This window comes from Chiloscyllium punctatum, chromosome 29 (genome assembly GCF_047496795.1).
Source record: "Chiloscyllium punctatum isolate Juve2018m chromosome 29, sChiPun1.3, whole genome shotgun sequence".
Classification (NCBI taxonomy): Eukaryota; Metazoa; Chordata; class Chondrichthyes; order Orectolobiformes; family Hemiscylliidae; genus Chiloscyllium; species Chiloscyllium punctatum.
Genome location: NC_092767.1, coordinates 80,720,542 through 80,743,791, shown reverse-complemented (window position 1 = coordinate 80,743,791; position 23,250 = coordinate 80,720,542). Strand labels below are relative to the sequence as shown.

Genomic DNA, 23,250 nt, shown 5'->3' with positions numbered 1-23,250 from the left:
ATAGAAGGACATGGATGATGGTAAGATTTGAGAATGGTATGTTGATATTCTAGGGCATGTCACTATTAAAAAGGAAGCAATGCTGGTTGTCTCAAATAACATTAAATTTGAGAAAGCCCCAGGGGCTGATGGGATCTACCACAGGATATTGAGGGAGAAGAATTCTGGGACCTTGACAGAAATCTTTGTATCCTCTTTAGCCACAGGTGAGATCCCAGAAGATTGGAGTATAGTCAATGTTGCTCCTTTGTTTAAGAAAGGTAACAGGGATAATCCTGGAAATTATAGGCAGGTGAGCCTTACATCACTGGTTGGGAAATTATTGGAGAAGATTCTGAGAGACAGGATTTACTTGCATTTGGAAAAGAATGGACTTATTAGGGATAATCAACATGACTTTGTGTGGGGGGAGGTCTTGTCTCACAAATTTGATTGAGTTTTTTGAGGAAGTGACACAGATGATAGATGAGGGAAAGGCAGTGAATGTTGTCTATATGGACTTTATTATAGAATCCTTACAGTGTAGAAGCAGGCATTTCAGCTCAACAAGTCCACACTGATTCTCCAAAGAGTATCCCACCCAAACCCATTCCCCATTACTTTGTATTTCCCATGACTAATGCACTCTAACGTACACATCCTTGAACACTACGGGCAAATTAGCATGGCCAATTCACCTGACCCGCACATCCTTGGACTGTGGGAGGAAACCAGAGCACCCGGATGAAACCCACACAGCCACGGGGAGGATGTGCAAACTCCACACAGACAGTTGCCTGAGGATGGAATTGAACCTGGGTCCTGGTGCTGTGAGGTAACAGTGCTAACCACTGGGCCACCGTGCCTTAGAAAACATTTGAAAAGGTCCCTCATGATAGGCTGGTCCACAAGTTTAAGTCACATGGGATCCACTATGACTTGGTAAGTTGGAAACAAAATTGGCTTGGTCATAGAAGACAGAGGGTAGTTGTGTTTTTCTGTCTAGAGGTCTGTGACCAGTGATGTTCCACAAGGATTAGTGCTGGGACCTTTCATGTTTGTAACATATATATAAATGATTTGAATGAAAATGTAGGCAGTCTGATTAGTAAGTTTGCAGGTGACATGAAAATTGGTGAAATTACAGATAGTGAGGAAGGTTGTCAAAGAGGACAGCAGGAAAGAGATCAGATGGAAAGTTAAGCAGAGAAATGGCAGAAGGAGTTTAATCTGGATAAGTGTGAGGTGATGTTTTCAGGAGGGCAAATACAATGGAAATGTATACAGTAAATGATAGGATCATTTGATGCATTGAAATACAGAGGGATCTTGGGGGCAAGCCGATAGCTCCCTGTAAGTGGCAACACAAGTGGATAACAGGTAAAGAAGGCATAGGTATTCTTGCCTTCATCAGTCAGGGCACTGAGATTAAAAATTGGTAAATTGTGATGCAGCTGAATAAAACTTTAGTTAGACCACATTTGGAGTATTATGTGCAGTTCTGGTCACCACACTATGGGAAAAATATTGAAGCTTTGGAAAGGGCGCAGAAGGGGTTTACCAGAACATTGCCTGGATTGGAGTATATTAGCTATAAGGGGAGGTTTAAAAAACTTGGATTATTTTCATTAGATTGTCAGAGGCTGAGGGGCAACCTGATAGCAATGTAGAAAATTGTGAAGCAGAGATAGGGTGGGTAGTCAGTGATTCTTTTCCAGTGTGGAAATATCAATTACTCGGTGGCATTGGTTTAAAATGAGAGGGGAAATGTTTAAAGGAAATATGGGGGGCAAGTCTTTGTTTACACAGAGTGTGAGGGGTGCCTGGAAAGCATTGCCAGGGAAGGTGGTAGAAGCAGAGATAACAGAAACACTTAAGAGACATTTAGACAGACACATGAACTGGCAGGAATAGAAGGATATGGACCATGTGCAGGCAATTGGATTAGTTTAAAATAGCATCATGGTCAGCACACATTTGGTGGGCCGAAGGGCCTGTTCCTGTGCTGTACTGTTGTATGTTCTAACAGCAGTGTGCTCCAAGCTGGCATCACAGCCCAATGCCAGTTGTAAAGCAGTTTCCTACCTGTCCACTGGTGATTTCAGTAAAGCAGTACCCAAACACAGACTCTGCATCCAATCGGGGGTCAGCAGTGAGAGGCCCCTGGCGCTCCTGTGGTGTCCGGTTTTGTGGTTCTCTCTGAGACGTTGGCTCCTGGACGTGGAGCTGAGCAGAATTTGTGTGTTTCTCTCCGACCACTTGTGTGACCTGATGAACCTTCACTGAGACTTCAGGAGGATGCTGGACTCGGAGATTAACGATTGACGGAATCAGTCGGTCTGCTGGAATCAGCACATTATTTGCAGTTAGAGATCACTGTCCAATGGGGAGTGCAGCAATAAATCAATATGCAATGAGGGCACAGGGTAATGAATGACTGTGTAATGAAGGAGCAGAATAAAGGACAATATCCAATGGGAGAATAGAGGAATGAATCATTGACCAATGGGGTCAGAAATCAGACAGTACCATCCCTTGGGAGGACAGCTCACCTGTGGCAGGGCTGTGAAAGAAAGATTAAGGGTAAATTTTCCAATACAATTACATCAGTTATCAATAGGGTTGTTTGGTGCAGACAGGGAAGTGAGGAATATCAAATAAAATTGGAAACTTAATCAGGAAACCTATTTGAAAGCTACTGATACTGAAACAGGTAAAGATAAAGGGAGATGGTGAAAGAGTGGGGTTAATCAATGACAAAATGGATGAGCTAATTCTATTTTCTCTTCTAAGAATTGGGATTGCTGTTAGATTAGACCATAAACTTTTAAAGCTGAAACTAGTGTACACTAGACTACGTGCTAACTGATGATCCTCAGTCCTCTCTCTTGTTCACATAGAAAGCTTTTCTAATTCTACAGGATATGCAGCACAGACAGGCCATTCAGCTCAGTCTCTGCAGATTTGATTCAAACCTCCTCCCATTTTTTCTCATCTCAAACTTGAAAGGGCTCAGAAAAGACTTACAGGGATGTTGCCAGGATTGGAGGGTTTGAGTTATAGGGAGAGGCTGAACAGGCTGGGGCTTTTTATCCCAGAAGTATTGGCGGCTGAGAGTGGCCTTATAGAGGTTTATAAAATCATGAGGGGCTTGGATAGAGGGAAGAGTCAAGGTCTTTTTCCCATGAAAGGGGGAGTCCAAAACTAGACAGTATAAGTTTAATGTGAGAAGGGAGAGATTTAAAAGGGACCTGAGGGGCAATGTCTTCACACAAAAGGTTGTGCATGTATGGAATTAGCTGCCATAGGAAGGGGTGGAGGTGAGTACAATTGCAACATTTAAAAGGCATCTGGATAGGTACATGAGTAGGAAGAGTTTAGAGGGATGTGGGCCAAATGCTGGCAAATAGGACTACATTAATTTAGGATATCTGGTTGGCATTGATGAGTTAGACTGAAGGGTTTGTTTCCATGCTGTACAAATCTATGACTATAGTATGTAAATGTACCTACCAGAGAAGGAGCAAACCTCGATTTTCTCTTGGGAAATTAGGTATGGCAAGTGACTGAAGTGTTAGTAGGAGAACACTTTGGGACAAGTGATCATAATTCTACTAGTTTTCAAATAGTTATGGAAAAGGATAAGTCTTCCATAAAAGTTTAAGTTCTTAACTGGAGTAAGGCCAACCTTGATAGTATGAGACAAGAACTTTCAAACGTTGATTAGAGAAGACTGTATGCAGGTAATGGGATAACTGACAAGTAGGAGGCTTTCAAAAGTGTGATAACGAGGGTTCGGAGGCATCATGTTCCTGTTAGAGTGAAGGGTAAAACTGGTAAGAGTAGGGAACAATTGATGAATAAAGATATTGAGGTTCTAGTCAAGGATAAGAAAGAATCATATATTAGATATAAACAAAAGGTATCAACTGAACCTCTTGAAGAGTAGAAAGAGTGTAGGGCATTCTTAAGAGGAAAATCCAGAGGGAAAAGGAGGGATATGAGATTGCCTTGGCAGGTAAAGTTAAGGATAATCCAAAAAGATTCTACAAGTATATTAAGAGCAAAATATCAATGAGGTTGTCTATGTGTTGAACCTCAGGAGAAGGGAGAGATACCAAATAAATATTTCATGTCAATTTTTATGGTGGAGAAAGAAATGAAGGTTAGAGAACTCAAAGAAATAAATATAGATGTTTTGAAAACAGTTCACATTACAGAAGAAAAGGTGCTGGGGGTCTCAGAAAACAACAAATCTCCAGGATCTGACCAGGTGATTCCTAGGATGTTAGGGAAGAAATTGTGGGGCCTCCAGCAGAAATATTTGTATCAGTGATAACCATGGGTGAGGTGCCGAAGGATTGGAGGGTGGCTAAAGTGCCTTTATATAAGAAAGGCTGTAATAAGGAGAAGCTTGGGAAATATGGATCTGTGAGCCTGATATCAGTGGAGGGTAAGTGGTTGGAGGTGAATCTGAAAGATAGGATTTACATGCATTTGGAGAGGCAATGACTGATTGGGGATGGTCAGCATGGTTTTGTGTGAGGGAAATTATGTTTCACAAACTTGGTTGAGTTTTCCGAGGAAGTATAAAAAACAGTTGATGATGGTAGAGGGTAGACGTTGTTTACATGGTTTTTAATAAAGCCTTTGATGAGATTCTACATGGTAGATTAATTAGTAAAGTTGGATCACATGGGATTCAGGGTGAACTTGTTAAAGAATACAAAATTGGCTTTATGGTAAGAGACAGAGTGTGGCAGTGGAGGGTTGTTTCTCTGACTGGAGACCTGTGACCAGTGGCGTTCCACAGGGATTGGTAATGGGTCCACTTTTGTTTGATATTTATATAAATGATTTAGATGAGAATATAGGAGGTATGGTTAGTAAGCTTGCAGATGACACAAAAATGGTGGACAGTGAAGAAGGTTATCTATAATTACAAAGAGATCTTGATCAATTGGGTCAATGGGCTGAGGAGTGGCAGATGGAGTTTAATTTGGATAAATGTGAGGCATTGCACTTTGGTAAAACAAACAAGGGCAGGACTTATACCATTAAAAGTAGGGCCTTGAGTTTGGTGGTAGAACAGAGAGACCTAGGGGTTCAGGTACATAATTCTTTGAAATTTGCATCACAGGTAAACAGGGTAGTTAAAAAGGTATTTTGCACAATTGCCATTGTAGCTCAGACCTTTGACTATAGGAGTTGGGATGTCATGTTGAGTTTGTACAGGACAGCGTGAAACCTCTTTTGGAGTACTGCTATAGGAAGGATATTATTAAGTTGGAGAGGGTTCAGAAAATATTTACTAGGATGTTGCCGGGAATGGAATGTTTGTGGCATAAAACTAAGTTGGGACTTTTTTCACTGGAGTGTAGGAGGTTGAGGAGTGACCTCATGGAGGTTTATAAAATCATGAGGGGTACAGATAAGATGAATAACAAGAGTCTTTTTTATGCACAGGGAATGGTTTGTGTTTGGAATGAACTTCCACAGGGAGTGGTGGATGCAGGTACAGTTACAACATTGGAAAGACATTTGGATAAGTTCATGAATAGGAAAAGTTTGGAGGGATATTGATCAAACATAGGCAGGTGGGACTAGTTTAGTTTGGGATTGTGGTCAGTGTGGACTACAGTCATAAAAATGTATAGCATGAAAACAGACCCTTTGGTCCACTCGTCCATGCCGACCAGATATCTCAACTTAATCTAGTCCCATTTGGCAGCACTTAGCACATATCCCTCTAAACCCTTCCTATTTATATACACAACCAGATGTCTTTTAAATGTGGCAATTGTACCAGCCTCCACCACTTCCTCTGGCAGCTCATTCCATACATGCACCACTCTGTGTGAAAACGTTGCCCCTTAGATCCCTCTCGTATCTTTTCCCTCTCACCCAAACCTATGGCTTCTAGTTCTGGACTCCCCCACCCCAGGGAAAAGACTTTGTCTATTTATCCTACCCATGCCCCTCATGATTTTATAAACCTCTATGTCTACACCCCTCAGTCTACAATGTTCCAGGGAAAACAGCCCCAGTGTATTCAGCTTCTCCCTGTAGCTCAAATCCTCCAACCCTGGCAACATCCTTGTAAATCTTTTCTGAACTCTTTCAAGTTTCAAAACATCCTTCTGATAGAAAGGAGACCAGAATTGCATGCAATATTCCAAGAGTGGCCTAACCAACGTGATGCATAGCTGTAACATGACCTTCCAACTCCTGTACTCAATACTCTGACCAATAAAGGAAAGCATACCAAATGCCTTCTTCACTATCCTATCTACCTGCGACTCTACTTTCAAAGAGCTATGAACCTGGACTCTAAGGTCTCTTTGTTCAGCAACACTCCCCAGGACCTTACCGTTAAGTGTACATGCCCTGCTCTGATTTGCCTTTCCAAAATGCAGCACCTCACATTTCTCCAAATTAAAATCCACCTGCCACTCCTCAACCCATTAGCCTATCTGATCAAGATCCCAATGTACTCTGAGGTAACCTTCTTTGCTGTCCACTACACTTCCAATTTTGGTGTCATCTGCAAACTTACTAACTATACTAGTTAGACCGAAGAGTCCATTTCCATGCAGTATGACTCCATGATAATCTCTATTGGATTGAGTTGACAGTTAACTGCCAAGCTAAGTCTGTAAACTGGAAAACTCAAAGATTGATAGATCATACCAAACAACCCATCCCTTCAGAAAAGCACAGTTGGTCAGGCAGCATCCGAGGAGCAGGTGGATTGACATTTTGAGCATAACCCATCAAGAGAACCTCATTCTTGATGCTGGTCTTATGCTCGAAACGTTGATTTTCCTGTTCCTCAGCTACTGCCTGACCAGTTGTGCTTTTCCAGCACCACACTCTTTGACTCTGATCTCTAGCATCTGCTGCCCTCATTTTCTCCCAGCCCATCCCTTCAGCCTTTATACTGATTGAATCTAGTCACACAACACCAGGTTATAGTCCAACAGGTTTAGAGTCATAGAGATGTTCAGAATGGAAACAGATCCTTCGATCCAACCCGTCCATACTGACCAGATTTCCCAACCCAATCTCGTCCCACTTGCCAGCACCCGGCCCATATCCCTCCAAACCCTTGCTATTCATATACCCATCCAAATGCCTCTTAAATGTTGCAATTGTACCAGCCTCCACCACATCCTCTGGCAGATCATTCCATACACGTACCACCCTCTGCGTGAAAAAGTTGCCCCTTAGGTCTCTTTTATATCTTTCCCCTCTCACCCTAAACCTATGCCCTCTAGTTCTGGACTCCCCGACCCCAGGGAAAAGACTTTGTCTGTTTATCCTATCCATGCCCACTCATAATTTTGTAAACCTCTATAAGGTCACTTCTCAGCCTCCGAAGCTCCAGGGAAAACAGCCCCAGCCTGTTCAGCCTCTCCCTATACCTCCAACCTTGGCAACATCCTTGTAAATCTTTTCTGAACCCTTTCAAGTTTCACAACATCTTTCCGATAGGAAGGAGATCAGAATTGCATGCAATATTCCAACAGTGGCCTAACCAATGTCCTGTACAGCCGCAACATGACCTCCCAACTCCTGGACTCAAGGTTTGTTGGAAGCACTAGTTTTTGGAGCGCTGCTCCTTCATCAGGTAGCTGTGGAGCAGGACCATAAGACATCCTGGTCCAATAGCCACCTGATGAAGGAGCAGCACTCCGAAAGTTAGTGCTTCCAAATGGACTATGATCTGGTGTTGTGTGATTTTTAACTTTGTCCACCCCCCTCAAATGCCGGCTCCTCCACATCATGTACCTAATCAGCCCATGTTCTCAAAATTAAAATATAGTCTCCAACATTAGACGTGATTCCATTATTGGACATTTGCTAAATAATGCTGAGTGTGGTACAGTTCCATCTAGCATTATCAGTCAGGATCACAGTGTGGTACACAGTACATACTGGAAGGTACATATATGAATACAAAGGGCCCTATTCTTTGTAGATAGAAAGAGCATGTACATACATGGTATCTGACTTAATTCAGCAGAATAGGTGACCACCATTCACTGGTTCTTTTCTGAGACCAAATCCTTGACCAATTAGAGTCAGCTTGCCTGATTTAAATTTAAACAACAAACTTTGAATTAACTGTTAATCATTACATACCTGGTGCATGGCAATGGCATGACCATCTACTTACCAACAAACTAGCATTTGACCCTTATGGTAAAAAATGTCATTTACCTTTACACCGATATTCTTACAAAATGTCCAGTGTGCAAAGCAAAAGGCTTTGTTAAAATGTGGCTTTTTTTGTCCCATACCCTAGTTCTACTGTATCAAATAATTGAGTGTTAAAGAGAACCCTAGAGATACAGAACTTGGAGAAGTTTATAAAGGTGAATTTCAGAAGTTAATGTCCTCACAGCTGAAGGCTGTCATGAAGGCACCATACATAAAGTGCATGATATGAATATCAAAGGTAAACATTGAAGGAATGTGATTGTCTGTCGGGTAGGAAGGCTGGAGGAGGTTGGAGAGATAGGGAGTGACAAGACCATAAAGAAATATATTTTCCAATTATTTATGTGCCTGCTACTCTTTATAGTGGCACATTAAAGCATTTCAGTCTGTTTCTCACAGCCTTCTGTGTCTGGTTACTTACAAAGCAGTTTCAAATCTGTACAATAATCTTACAATACCCTGTGAACTCCAACAATGTTTCCCATTGTGTGCTTGTTTAAGTGACAATTACATACTCCAGGACAAGATTAATGTTCTGACTGGCCAAACATTAAAAATATTAAAATGATGATAAACGGGTTTATTAAATGGTTTATGTTAAGTATTATTGCGGCTGGAAGTAAGTGAACTTGTGCTTGGCCTCAGGAGGCTGATTAACAGCCAAACAATCACTCCCAGTTTGTTCTCCACAGTCACCCAGCTATTTCAAATTGCCAGTTTCTATTCCTTTCTCAGAATCCCAGTTTCTATAATGACTGCACATTAAATCAATAAATGTTCTACTGTAGATGTCCTTTTGTTTCGACCAATTTAAAATAATTGAACGCCAATGTGGCCAGTAAAATGTAAGTTTTCCATTCTGCCATTTGCAGTGGACACTTCAACCTCTTAGATGCAGAAACACTGTGCTCCTAAAACTTAAAACTGACCACACATCATTCCAGACTTGGCTCTTCACCCCAACTCCAAACTGTCCAAGATGCCATTACCCAAGCTGCAAGCAGATTCCACCACAAAATGAAACAAGGTTACGTTTAGTTTAGCGATGGAAAGGGATAGGTATGTGCCACAGAGCAAGAGTTATACATAGGGGGAAGGGCAATTATAATGTGATTAGGCAAGACTTAGGAGGCATAGAATGGGACAGCAAAATGCAGAGGACAGGGACAATCAAAATGTGGAGCTGGTTTAAGGAACACAAATTGCATGTTTTTGATAGGTTTGTCCCTGTCAGGCAGGGAGGAAGTAATAAGGTAAGGGAACCATGGTTTACTAAAGAAATCGCATTTCTTGTTAAGCAGAAGAGGGAGGTTCATGTGACATTGAGGTGAGATGGTTCAGATGAGGCAATGGAGAGTTACAGATTAGTTAGGAAGGATTTATCGAGAGAGTTAAGTAGAGCAAGGAGGGGACACGAGCAGTCTTTAGCAGGTAGAATAAAGGAGAACCCTAAAGCTTTCTATAGATATGTGAGGAATAAAAGGATGACTAGGGTAGGAATAGGGTCTGTCAAAGATAGAAGGGGGAAGTTGTGTGTGGACCCTGTGGAGAATGGAGAGGTGCTAAATGAATATTTCTCATCTGTTTTCATGCAGGAAAAGCAGAATATTGTAGAGGAGAAGACTGAGATACGGGCTATTAGACTTGAAAGGATTGAGGTTAGTAAGGAGAAGGCGTTATCAATTCTAGAAGGTGTGAAAGTAGATAAGTCCCCTGGGCCAGATGGGATGTTTCCAAGAATTCACTGGGAAGCGAGGGAGGAGATGGCCGAGCCTTTGGCCTTGATCTTTGAGTCTTCATTGTCTACAGGTTTAGTACCAGAGGACTAGAGGATTGCAAATGTTGTGCCCTTGTTCAAGAAGGGAGTTAAAGATGACCCAGGTAATTATAGACCAGTGAGCCTTATGTCTGTTGAAGGAAAGGTTTTGGAAAGGATTATAAGAGATAGGATTTATAATCATCTAGCAAAGAACAATTTGATTGGAAATAGTCAACATGGACTCGTCAAGTGTAGGTCATGTCTCACAAACCTCACTGAGTTTTTTGAGAAGGTGATCAAGCCTGTAGATGAGGATAGGGCAGTTGACGTGGTGTACATGGACTTCAGTAAAGCCTTTGATAAGATTACATATGGTAGGTCTTTGGTTTAGGCATGGGATTAAAGTTGATTTACCAGTTTGGATTAGAAACTGGCTTTCTGTAAGAAGGCAACAAGTGGTGGTTGATGGAAAATATTCAGCCTGGAGTCCATTTACTAGTGGTATGCCACAAGGATCTGTTTTGGGACCACTGCTGTTTGTCATTTTTATAAATGACTTAGACGCAGGCGAAGGTGGATGGATTAGTAAATTTGCAGATGACACTAAAGTCGGTGGGGTAGTGGACAGTGTGGAAGAATGTTGCAGGTTGCAGGGAGACTTGGATAAACTGGAGAATTGGGCTGAGAGGTGGCAAATGGAGTTCAATGCAGATAAATGTGAGGTGATTCACTTTGGGAAGAATAACAGGAAAGCAGAATACTAGGTCAATGGAAAGATTCTTGGTAGTGTGGATGTGCAGAGGGATCTTGGTGTCCATGTACATGGATCCCTGAAAGTTGCCACCCAGGTGGATAGTGCTGATAAGAAGGCATACGGTGTGTTAGGTTTTATTAGTAGAGGGATTGAGTTCTGGAGCTGTGATGTCATGCTGCAACAAAATGTTAGTGCAACCACACTTGGAACATTGTGTACACTTCTGGTCGCCCCATTAAGGAAGGATGTGGAAGCATTGGAAAAGGTGCAGAGGAGATTTACCAGGATGTTGCCTGGTCTGGAGCAAAGGTCTTATGAGGAAAAGATGAGAGACTTGGGTCTGTTCTCATTGGAGAGAAGAAGGCCAAGAGGGGATTTAATAGAGACATACAAGATGATCAGAGAATTAGGGTGGACAGTGAGAGTCTTTTTCCTCGGATGATGACATCTGCTTGTACGAGGGGACGTAGTTGCAAATTGAGGAATGATAGATTTAAGACAGATGTCAGAGGCAGGTTCTTCACTCAGTGAGTGGTAATGGTGTGGAATGTCCTGCCTGCTAATGTAGTTAACTCAGCCACATTAGGGAGATTTAAACAGTCCTTTGGATAAGCACATGGATGATGATGCGATAGTGTAGGGCGATGGGCTTTGATTAGTTCACAGGTCGGTGCAACATCGAGGGCCGAAGGGCCTGTTCTGTGCTGTATTGTTCTATGTTCTGTGTTTGCACAGAGGGTGAAGAGCTGAAGAATTCTCTATCTTTCCCAGACCTGTCTCCTGCTGGGATACATCCCTTCTCCTGCTGGGATGCGGTTGCAAGTAAAGTCTGCTAGAAAGTCTTTTACTACCTCACTTCAGTGCTCATCGTTAATGTGTGAGCTCAGGGAGTGAGTGTTGGCAGCCTTTTCAATTGTTGCGGTATTGCAGAACATCATTACATATATACTTTCTGCACCAAGGCTCAATGGATTCTGAGCAGGAGTGAGAACCCTCGCAGACATTTCCCTTCCTTAAAGTAGGGACTATAAAGTACTCCTGAAACTGAGATTAGGTAATTTTGCTCCAGGAGTGAAATCTGGGAAATGGGTCCAACTCTATCAATAAATATCAATCATTATAAAATCTGAGAATTGAAGATGTTTTGCTGAGGAATTCAGGAGCTTCATGAGTCTCTGTTCCAGTTTCTCTCCTATGTCCATACCTTTATTTAATTGTTTCATTTTGTTCTTCTTCACTGACTATGATTTTCTCTTAAAGGTTGTGACTGACTCAGTTTATGATAAGGCACTCTATTCTGGCAAAATTTCTACGGAGTGTATTATTTCCAATTATACTGCATTTGGTGCACATCCTGTATTTCAACAAGTCTCGATATTTATCTCTCTGTGACCATCAGGTTGTGAAGAAGAGAGAGCTCCTAGTGGTCTCTGATGCACTGCCTGTCACAGCATTGACCCATTTCTGTCTCCAGGCTTCAACTGGACTGAGCCAGTCAATTCTTCAACGTCCTTGATCTTTACAACTCATGTAGCATTTGATAAAATGTCACTTGAACATCTGAATATATCAAATTGAAACTAATCCTTTGACTATTTTCTTTGTTCATAACTTAGACAACAAATTTAATTATATTTGTCAATTTGACCTGCCCTTTTATAAATCTCTCCCGAGTGCAGCCAAAAGGTTTCCATGGTGTTATTATAGATTATGGCCCTTCACTGGTTTCCATATAACTGATACAAAATGCCAAATAAAACAGAAATGCTGGAAAGACATACATCAGAATCTGGACAATTTACAGGGAAAAAGAGGATCAGCATTGCTCAGTTTACAGGTTTAATGAGAAGTGCCCCTGACTCTGGTTAGAGATTTCATCTCTGTCTCCAATTTCCTGAACATCAAGTTCCCAGTCCCAGTTTGGATAGCCTTTCTTTTATGAAAATACAAAGACAAATTATATTTGTTTTAAAAGTTGCTTTTTTGCAGAAGTGACCTGAAGATTAATCTCCAATTCTTGCAGACTAGGCCATTTTTACTGACCAATCAGCAAAGCTTTAAATGAGAGAGATGTGAATTACTGAACACACCACAGAAGACAGTTCTGAAGCTGTCAAAGTGGGCCGGCATGGTGGCTCAGTGATTAGCACTGCTGTCTCATAGCAGCAAGTACCTGGGTTCGATTCCACCTCAGGCATTTGTCTGTGTGGAGTTTCTCATGATATCTGCACTGGTTTCCTCCCACAATCCAAATATGTGCAGGTTGGTTGAACTGGCCATGCTAAATTTCCCATAGCATCCAGGGATATGGAGATTAGGTGGATTAAGCATGGGAAATATAGGGTTAGGGGGATGGGGTGGGATGTCCTTTGGAAGGTCAGTGTGGATTCAATGGGCCAAATGGCCTGCTTCCACACTATTGGGATTCTGTGATAATTGAACATGGTAAATTTGGGGACATAATGTGAATATATATGTGGTGGATCCTGAACTATTTCCAGGGCAAGGAAGTTAGTGCAAGCTCTGACTGACTCAATCAATGCACTGGGCACAGAGCCTAGCAAAGCCCTGTTTTCCCCTGGTCAAATCGGAAGCTACATGAGGAGGGCAAGATCCAGCAGGCAAACCCCTCAGTTAAAATAAAAAACAGGCAGGTATTCAAACATTTGTTCAAGAATATTCACCATCTGCATCATAACATTGCCAAAATTATTATTAGCCTTATTTGTCAAATTTGCATTTAATCTGAAACAATGATGAAGAATCAATCCTCCACCTTAACAAAATTTAAACAACAATTTCTGTTGTGAGGAAGTTTCTCTTACTTTGGTTTGAAAGCTGTTGGTTGGAGAGTGGAAGAGTGTATACAGTTTCCACCCGTGGTTTACGGTGTCGATCTGGGTCTACTGTCGGGAAACTGTCAGGAACCTGACTGCTGCTGGCTGACCGGGTGGAGATCTGACAGAATTTCCCGGTGAACCCAGGTGGGCAATGGCAACGATCCTTTCGTACGCACACTCCCCCATTCTGGCACTGAAGCAGACAGAGGACTGGAAGGAAAGAAATCATGTTACATCAGTAGAAACAAGTTAACATCATCAGGAAAGTTTAAATCACAAAAACTTAAATTCTCCTCTTGCCTGGAAATTACTGACTCTTCAAGGAATACAGAAACTAACGGAGTTAAAATCCTTCACTCAAGCAGAAAACTGTCTTGGGAATGTATACATAGGAACAGAAGGAGGCCATTCAGCACCTTAAGCCAACAAGTTAATGAGGTCTTGGTTGGTCTGTGACATAACTCCATATACCCAAACTGTTCCCCATTCTCCTTAGCATCAATCTGAAAATTTAAAATTAATAATTTACACAGAATACACTGTGGAAGGGAGTTCCAAATCTCTGCCAACCTTTGCATTTATAGGTGTGTCCTAACTTGATTCCTGAAAGGTCTGTTCCTATTTTTTAAGATTGGTCTCCTAATCCCAGATTCCCAAACTGCAGAAGTCCTTTCTCCAAACCTACTGGATTTATTCACTATTGTTTCTGGAAAACGGATGACTAAATCACCCCATAACCTTCTAAATTTCACGCATTGCAGTCCTAGTTGGGGGAAAGACTCTGTAATGACTCAATAGTCCAGGGACTCTCATCCCTGTACAGTTTGACCTAAGCACTGTACAGCTGTATATGAAGGCTCTCAGGTATAAGCAACAAAAAAAAAAGAAAATAGCCAATATTTTGACAAAATCATCTACTCAGGAAAGATTTTGACCAAAAACACGTTTATGTATGAATAGGTTTAGAAATAAGTTTCCCCTGATGAGATCAGTGTATGCAGATTGATACTGAACATGGGCAGAGGGGGAGTGTAATTCCTACAGTTTGCAGGAGGGAGACTCAGCAGGTTTACTGATATTTAACAGATGCTGTAGAGTTTAGGAGAAAGAACAGCAACACTGTGATTATGAATTCTATAATCGACATAGACAGATATATATTTAATATGTAGCAAGTGGGGGCTGATAGAAAACAGGGGAACAATAAAATGCTAATAATCCAGTCAATCACACGCAAAACAATTTTCATCTCCACTGAAACTAAATCCTCTTGCATCTAGTTCAGGAAGTTGGAATCCTGCGCCTCAAGATTGAGACCCCACAGCCTAAACTACCCCTAGTGGCAGATGTAAAAAAGGGTGGAATGTAAAGCAAGCACAGTGTACCATTCCAGGGGTGAAGCTGAGGTAGTTTGACACAGAAGGTAACAATACTCCCTGAGAATACGTTGGAAGGGAATTTAAAAAGACATTGAAACTCTAAATCTCAGTCTCAGCTTCCTCATACTGTCCCAGTCTTGGAAGAGTTTGAAGGAGACAGTGTAGAGAGAGCCTTATTATGTATCTGATCCCATGCTGCCCCTGTCCTGGGAATGTTTGGTGGGGACAGGGTAGAGGCAGATTTTTACTGGTATCTAAGCCTGTACTGACTGTTTCCTAGGACTGTTTGATGGGTCAGTGTAGAGGAAGCTTTACTCTGTACCTAACCCTCTGTTGCCCCTGTGCTGGGAGTGTTTGGTGGGGACAGGGTAGAGAGAGCTTTACCCTGTATCTAAGCCTATACTACTCCTGTCCTAGGACTGTTTGATGGGTCAGTGTAGAGGCAGCTGGCAGTGCCCCTGTGCTGGGAGTGTTTGAATCGCCTTTATTGTCATGTACATTCAGTGAATGCAGTGAATGTAATGTCACCTTCTGGACGCAATCTTATGCAGAGTACCGAGGTACAGATATTTAACTGTGGGTACAGAGTAAAATACATTTTTAAGTTTGGGAATAGAGTTTAAAAGTCAAGAATGATAATAAAAGTGACTATAAAGTACTTGAACTTCAGAAGTTCTAGTCCTTTTCCAACATGAGTTGGAAGTCCACTGGCTTCAGAACACTTGGCAACACCCAGCCCGTACTTGCTCTGCTCCCGTACCAGCACCTGCTCAGCACCCCGCTCCAGGAAAACACACTGCTCCCCACTCCGGGACACACACTGCTCCCCGCTCCGGGACACACACTGCTCCCCACTCTGGGACACACACTGCTCCCCACTCTGGGACACACACTGCTCCCCGCTCCGGGACACACACTGCTCCCCACTCCGGGACACACACTGCTCCCCGCTCTGGGACACACACTGCTCCCCACTCTGGGACACACACTGCTCCCCACTCTGGGACACACACTGCTCCCCACTCCGGGACACACACTGCTCCCCACTCTGGGACACACACTGCTCCCCACTCCAGGACACACACTGCTTCCCTCTCCAGGACTCAGCCCGTGCTCAATCTGCTGCTGTTCCAGGACCCAGTCTGTGTTCATTCTGGCCCCACTCCAGCTCCGGCCCATAATCACTCTGCTTTCCGCTCTGGGACTCAGCCTCTGTTTGCTGATGGGTCAGTGCAGTGGGAACTTTAACACGTAGTTAATCCAATTACTGTACTTACCTTGGGAGTGTTCCATCTCAGACTCCAGCTGAGGTTGCCAGATTGCAGATAGCAGCCTTTAGTTAATTTGATTCACTCATGTGATGTCATGAAACAGCTGAAAACTTTGGATACTGTTTGGGCCCCTAGCTGAGGGGAGAGACAATGGGCAGTGGTTTTGTTCCTGGATACTAATCCAGGGACAAGGACCATGGCAGATGGTACTGTTTGAACTTGCAGCAATTACAATCTGAATAATGACTGTGATATGAGGGAATTTTGTTCAGTAAGATCCTTTAGGTCTGGCATACATGTGACTCTAGGCTCACAGAACATTGCCTGTCAAATGCCCTTGGAAATGGCAGAGCAAACCATTCAGTTGTAACAATTGCAGTAAAGCCTTAAATTAGAAATGAAACTGGTTGGACCATCTGACACCAGGCATCAGAATCAACAACAGCAAATCCAACCCTGTTGACCCTTCAAAGTCCTCCTCACTAACATCTGGAGGCTAGTGCCAACACTGGGAGAGATGTCTCTCAGACTAGTCAATGAGCAGCCTCACAGGATCGTATCTTACAGACAACATCCCAGACACCACCATCACCATCCCTGGATACGTCCTGTCCTATGATCAGGATAGACCCAGCAGAGGTGATGCTGCAGTTGGGTGAGAGTTGTCCTGGAGTCTTCAACATTGACTCCAGAGACCACAAGGTTTATCGCATTAGGTCAAACATGGATGAGGAAACCACCTGCTGATTACCATATACCATCCTCCCTTGGCTGATGAATCAGTCCTCCATTTGAACAACATTTGGAGGAAGGACTGAGGATGGCAAGGGCACAGAATGTACCCTCGATGCGGGATTTATGTCGACCATCAGAGTGGCTCGGCAGCAATACTAATTGAGCTGGTCGGGTCCTAAAGGACATCGCTGCTAGACTGGGTCTGCAGCAGGTGGGGAGGGAACCAACAAGAGGGAAAAACATACCTGACCTCATCCTTACCAATCTGCCGACTGAAGATACATCTGTCCATGACAGTATCGGTAAGAGTGACCACTGCATAATCCTTGTGGAGACAAAGTCATATTGAGAATACCTTCCATTGTGGAACTGTCACCATGCTAAATGGGACAGACTTTGAACAGATCTAGCAACTCAAGACCAAGCATCTATGAAGTGCTGTGGGCCATCAACTGCAGCAGAATTGTACTCCAACACAATCTGTAACCTCACGGTCTGGCATATCCCCCACTCAACTATTACCATCAAACCATGGGATCTAGCCTGGTTCAAAGGAGAGTGCAGAAGGGTATACCAGAAGCAGCACCAGGCATACCTGAAAATGAGGTGTCAACCTGGTGAAGCTACCAAACAGGGCTATTTGCATGCCATACAGCATAAGCAGCAAGTGATAGACAGAGCTAAGTGATCCCACAGTCAATGGATCAGATCTAAGTTCAGTCCTGCCATATCCAATCGGGAATGGTGATGAACAATTAAACAACTCACTGGAGGAGGAGGGGTCTCCACAAAAATCCTCATCCTCAATGATGGAAGAGCCCTGCACACCAGTACAAAACATAAAGCTGAAGCATCCACAGCAACCTTCAGCCAGAAGTGTCAAGTGGCTCCCAGCATTACAGATACCAGTCTTCAGCCAACATGATTCATTCCATGTGGTAACAAGAAACAGTTACAGGTACTGGATACTGCAAAGGCTCTCTGCCCTGACGACATTCTGGTAACAGTACTGAAGACTTGTGCTCCAGAACTTGTTCCCCTAGTCAACCTGATCCAGTGTAGTTACACCACCGGCATCTACCTGACAATGTGGAAAATTGCCCAGGTATGTCCTGTACATAAAAAGCAAGACAAGCACAATGATGAAGGGCTTTTGCCCGAAACGTCGATTTCGCTGCTCGTTGGATGCTGCCTGAACTGCTGTGCTCTTCCAGCACCACTAATCCAGTATTTGGTTTTCAGCATCTGCAGTCATTGTTTTTACCACAATGGCTAACAAAACAAGTCCAAGATTAGGAATCCTGCAGTGACTCCCCAAACTTTGAGGATGGTGTTGATGACTCCACCATCTACAGTGGACAAACTAGGAGTGTGATGGAACACTCCCTACTTACCTGGAATACAACTCCAACAATATTCAATAAGCTTGACGTCATTCAAGTCAAAGCAGCCCTTTTGATTGGCAGCACATCCATCACTATCAACATTCTGACACACAGTAGCAGCAAGTGAAGAACACAGAACAGAATAGGCCATTCAGCCTTCTTCCACCATTCTACAAGACCATGGCTGATGTGTGGCCTAACTCCATAATCTCACCTTTGGCCCATATCCCTTAAAACCTTATCCTTAACAAACATTTATCAATCTCAAAATTAAAATTACCAACTGATCCAGCATCCACTGCTGTTTGTGGAAGAGAGTTCCAAACATCGACACTTTGTGTCTGTAGAAGAGCTTTTTAACATCTCTCCTGAACCACCTGGCCCTATTTCTCAGATGATGCCCCATTGTTCCAGAATCTCCAACTAGTGAAAATAGTTTACATTTATGTACTCTGTCTCTTCCAGTTAATATCTTGAAAACTTTTATCAGATCACTCCTTAACTTGCTAAATTCTAGAAAAGTTACAGCAACTACAAGATCCTTAAACAGCACATTTTAAACCCATAGACATTGCCATCTAGAAGGACAAGAGCAATAAATACATGAGAACACTATCAACTGCAAGTTCTCCTGCTAAGCCAGTCACCATCCTAACTTAGAGATATACCTCTATTCACTCATTGGCAAAGTACTGGAACTCACTCTCTTACAGCATTGTGGGTGCCCCCACTCCAAATGGACTGCAAGTGGTTCAAGAAGGAACCTCACGACCACCTTCTCAAGGGTAATTATGGATGGACAATAAAAGTTGGCCAAGGCAGTGCCACCCACATTTCCTGAATGAATATATAAAGACTCTGTAGCTTACAGCATGCTGTATCTGTTATGGGAGTGTTTGATAGGGATAGGGTAGAGGTGGCTTTACCATGTATCTAGCCCTGTGCTGTGCCTTGGCTGACAGAGAATGTTTGATGGGGACAGTGTTGAGAGAGCTTTACTTTCCATTTAAAAGAGTATGGGGAACTTTATTCTGTATCTAACCCTGTCCTGTCCCTGTCCTGGGAGTGTTTGATGGAGACAGTGTAGAGTTTCAAAATTTCTCAATGTATTATTCTGAAAAGCAGAATTGTGCAGACATTGAAGTCTGAGGTAACAACAGAAGTTGTTGGACTGAACTTGCTGAGTTTCTTTCCAGAATGTTCAGTTTATGCTTGTAATTTTTGACCCGGGTCTTTACATATTTTATTCCTGGTGCCCAGGGAACAAGTGAAAAATATCTCAAGTCTAAGCTAAAAACCAATTCATTCTCTAAATAATAGCTGGGATGGGAAGGTCTAATCCTGAAGTGAAGCTTCAAACCTGAAGATTAAGTGATTATTTAACAGAAATTTTAACAGGGGGCAGCACGGTGGCTCAGTGGTTAGCACTGCTGCCTCACAGTCCTGGGTTCAATTCCAGCCTCAGGCGACTGACTGTGTGGAGTTTGCACGTTCTCCCCGTGTCTGCGTGGGTTTCCTCCGGGTGCTCTGGTTTCCAAACCTGTGCAGGTCAGGTAAATTGGCTATGCTAAATTGCACATAGTGTTAGGTGTATTAGTCAGCAGTAAATATAGGGGAGGGGAATGGGTCTGGGTGGGTTACTCTTCGGAGAGGCGGTGTCGACTTGTTGGGCCAAAGGGCCTGTTTCCATACTGTAGGGAATCTAATCTATTCAGAAGGTTCCAGAATTAGGCTGTTTCTGTGTTTGGTTGCCTGTGTAAAATGTTTTACATTGACTCTGACTGTTTCAGGAGGAGAGTAGGATGGAGCTTCTCTCCAACAATAGAGTGCACCTTCTCCACAGCAAATACAGACTTCAGAAGATCAAGTGAGGTGGAAAAGTGTTTGACAGGGAAGAACATAAAAAAACTGAGAAATGAAACAGTAAATAGAGGCAGAATAGCAATACAATGACCTCACAACAATGGTCTCTTTCCAAGAAAGAGAGAGAGAACTCCTTGATGATCAGCAAAGGTGGGAACTGTGATCTGTGAGGGCAAAACACTCTCAAACTATTCCCTGCAGGCTTTTAAAAGTGTGCAGTTTGAGAAACAAGGTTCAGCAGTTATTTTGCCAAGTGCCTGGTGCCATTAGAATGTGGAGTACTATAATTTGGGAAGAATGCTTTACATTCTCATTCATTACAGGAATCCAGATCTTTGTGCTGCAAACATACATTTTAAAGGCAGGGAATCTTTCAATCACTATCCTTCCTAACCACAAATCTTCCATTCATTGATACCTCTGATTTCAAAACTCATATTTAATGCTGATCTCTCTGGACAGCCATGATTCTGATACATCTCTCTACTATTTCCAAATTCTGATTCATAATCCAGCAAGCTATTAAAATTGTTTTTTTTAAATAAAGATCACTCCCCTGAAAAGTTGCAACAGTCAGTGAGCTATTCACTGTGGAGTCCTGAGCCTCAGAACAAGAACATCCAAGCCTCCGTTCTTGCTAAGTGATCACTGGGAGTCAGTGCCTGAGATGATAAGTGTAATCTCATAAGCATACATGCTTGTCCTCACTCAGGAAAGGGAGGGAAATATCTTCCATGCTGCTTCACCAGCAAACCTAAGGTGTAAAGCACTGAGGAGCAGGGGAAACATGCATTGCTTGTGTAGGTTGTCATTTTGTCACATGACTTTGGCTGTGTGTGGTATACCAATACTTTGCGATCATGCTTTGTACACTTTGTGGTCGAGCTGGGGAGTGGAAATTGACCAGCTTCAGAGCTGCTGGGTGACTGAAGAAGAACTTTCACACCGCTCTTAAAAGGCAGGGAAAACTGGACACCATCGGGGAAATGTTAACTGGCAGATAAAGGAAAGGAACGGGATACTACATTCCCGTCAGGAAAGATTGGATCTACTGAAAAGGGAAAGTAACCTGCTTATACCTACAGGGAGTTCTAAACACTACAGGGACATGATCTCAATTAATTATATGTCTGAATACAAAGACAGCAGTGTGTGTGAAGTCAGTCAAACAGATCCTTCCCAACAACCACATAATACAGGTAGTTCTCCTTTCATGGTAAAAACAATGACTGCAGATGCTGAAAATCAAATACTGGATTAGTGGTGCTGGAAGAGCACAGCAGTTCAGGCAGCATCCAACGAGCAGCGATTTCGCTGCTCGTTGGATGCTGCCTGAACTGCTGTGCTCTTCCAGCACCACTAATCCAATAGTTCTCCTTTCATGTCCAGAATGCCCTGAACTGGCTAAAGTACAGACTAGAAATAAATAACATGCCAAATGTAGCTTGGTTGCAGGCCCAGACACCCAACAGACTCCCAGAGAAGACCCTGTTTGATTGACAGCTCTGGCTATCTGATCTATTCACTCAATTACACAATGTTTATTTAGAGAAGATAAAGGGGTTTCAAGTGCTTGCAGTTTCTGAGGTTCAGGACCACACTATTGTTAACATAAGAATCATTGGTATTACAGTATATTAGATTAGATTCCCTATAGTGTGGAAACTGTCCCTTCAACCCAACCAGTCCACACCGACCCTCCGAAGAGTAACCCACCCAGACCCATTTCCCTCTGACTAATGCACCTGACACTATGGGCAATTTACCATGGCCAATTTACCTGACCTGCACATCTTTGGACAGTGGGAGGAAATCAGAGCACCCAGAGGAAACCCATGCAGACATGGGGAGAATGTGCAAACTCCACACTGACAGTCGCCCAAGGCTGGAATTGAACCCAGGTCTCTGGCACAGTGAGGCAGTAGTGCAAACCACTGAGCCACTGTGTTTATAGTGCACATTGTGAGTAAATGAGCATCTAAATGCCATACCTTGGCACGAAGAATTCGCAGGGTAAAAACAAGGACTGCAGATGCCGGAAACCAGAGTCTAGATTAGAGTGGTGCTGGGAAAGCACAGCAGGTCAGGCAACGTCCAAAGATCAGGAAAATCGATTAGAGTGGTGCTGGAAAAGCATAGCAGGTCTGGCAGCGTCCGAGGGCTCCTTGGATGCTGCCTGACCTGCTGTGCTTTTCCAGCACCACTTTAATCTCGACGGAGAATTTGCAGGCTAGGCAGAGGGGGTGGGGGTGGAACCATGAAGCTTAACACAGAGAGTATGAGGATTATAAAACTGAATGGGGATTCACAAGATTTTCTCATCCAGACAATAGCTCACAGCTTCTCATAGGTTGCATTAATCAGCACTGTTTAAAATCAAGGCCTGAGTGACTGCACAAAAATTGCCAGAGAGTGGGGGATGTTCAACCCTGAAAATGTTGGGTGTATGCACTTGACCTGAACCTGCCTGAACCCTAATCCTGTTTGGCAGAAAGTCAGAAATCCTGAGAGTAGGTCCCAGCTGCCATTTCCACACTTCCAGAGAATCTTCCTGACTCTCAGGAATTAACTCAACAAACTAAACTACACCATCAACCTATCCACAATCCAACAACAAAACCAAACCTCTTGCACATACTAATTTTATTAATTTTGATCTAAATACAAGGTGCACTTGGATAATGAAAAGCTCAATTTGGCCCAAGGATTTAGAAAAATTCAGGAAGCAACATGTAAGTGACAAAAATAGAGGCAGCGTTCCCAGACAGACTAGAAATGGATAGAACAGATCAAGCAGGAGGTGGAATCCTCACCCTAACCTTAACCCTAACCTCTGGATGATTTGACCTTCAAAATACTACAATAGATCCAGGGATCTTTAACACATATATAATAGGCCCTTCATGTTCACTGACTGTCACTGACCTGTCTGAATTAAGCACTGACTACCTATTGGCTGTACAAGGTCAAGTTTGACATGAAGTACCTTGTGTAGGTAAAGATGAAAATAGCTATGGAATATTGTAGAAATTACTTGGGAAGATATTAAATATTTAACTGTT

The 23,250-nt window shown here is 42.9% G+C and overlaps 1 protein-coding gene across 5 annotated transcripts in view; it reads right to left on the bottom strand.

Annotated features, from left to right (window-relative positions):
* LOC140454655 (latent-transforming growth factor beta-binding protein 4-like) overlaps nucleotides 1-23,250 on the bottom strand; it is a 146,803-nt gene that overhangs the window by 75,998 nt on the left and 47,555 nt on the right. For all 5 annotated transcript variants that reach the window (XM_072549581.1, XM_072549582.1, XM_072549583.1 and 2 more), the window contains 2 exons: nucleotides 13,541-13,765; nucleotides 2,065-2,321 (listed from right to left, as the gene is read on the bottom strand). In XM_072549581.1, the coding sequence (XP_072405682.1) occupies nucleotides 2,065-2,321; nucleotides 13,541-13,765 (482 nt within the window). The remainder of the gene's footprint in view (nucleotides 1-2,064; nucleotides 2,322-13,540; nucleotides 13,766-23,250) is intronic.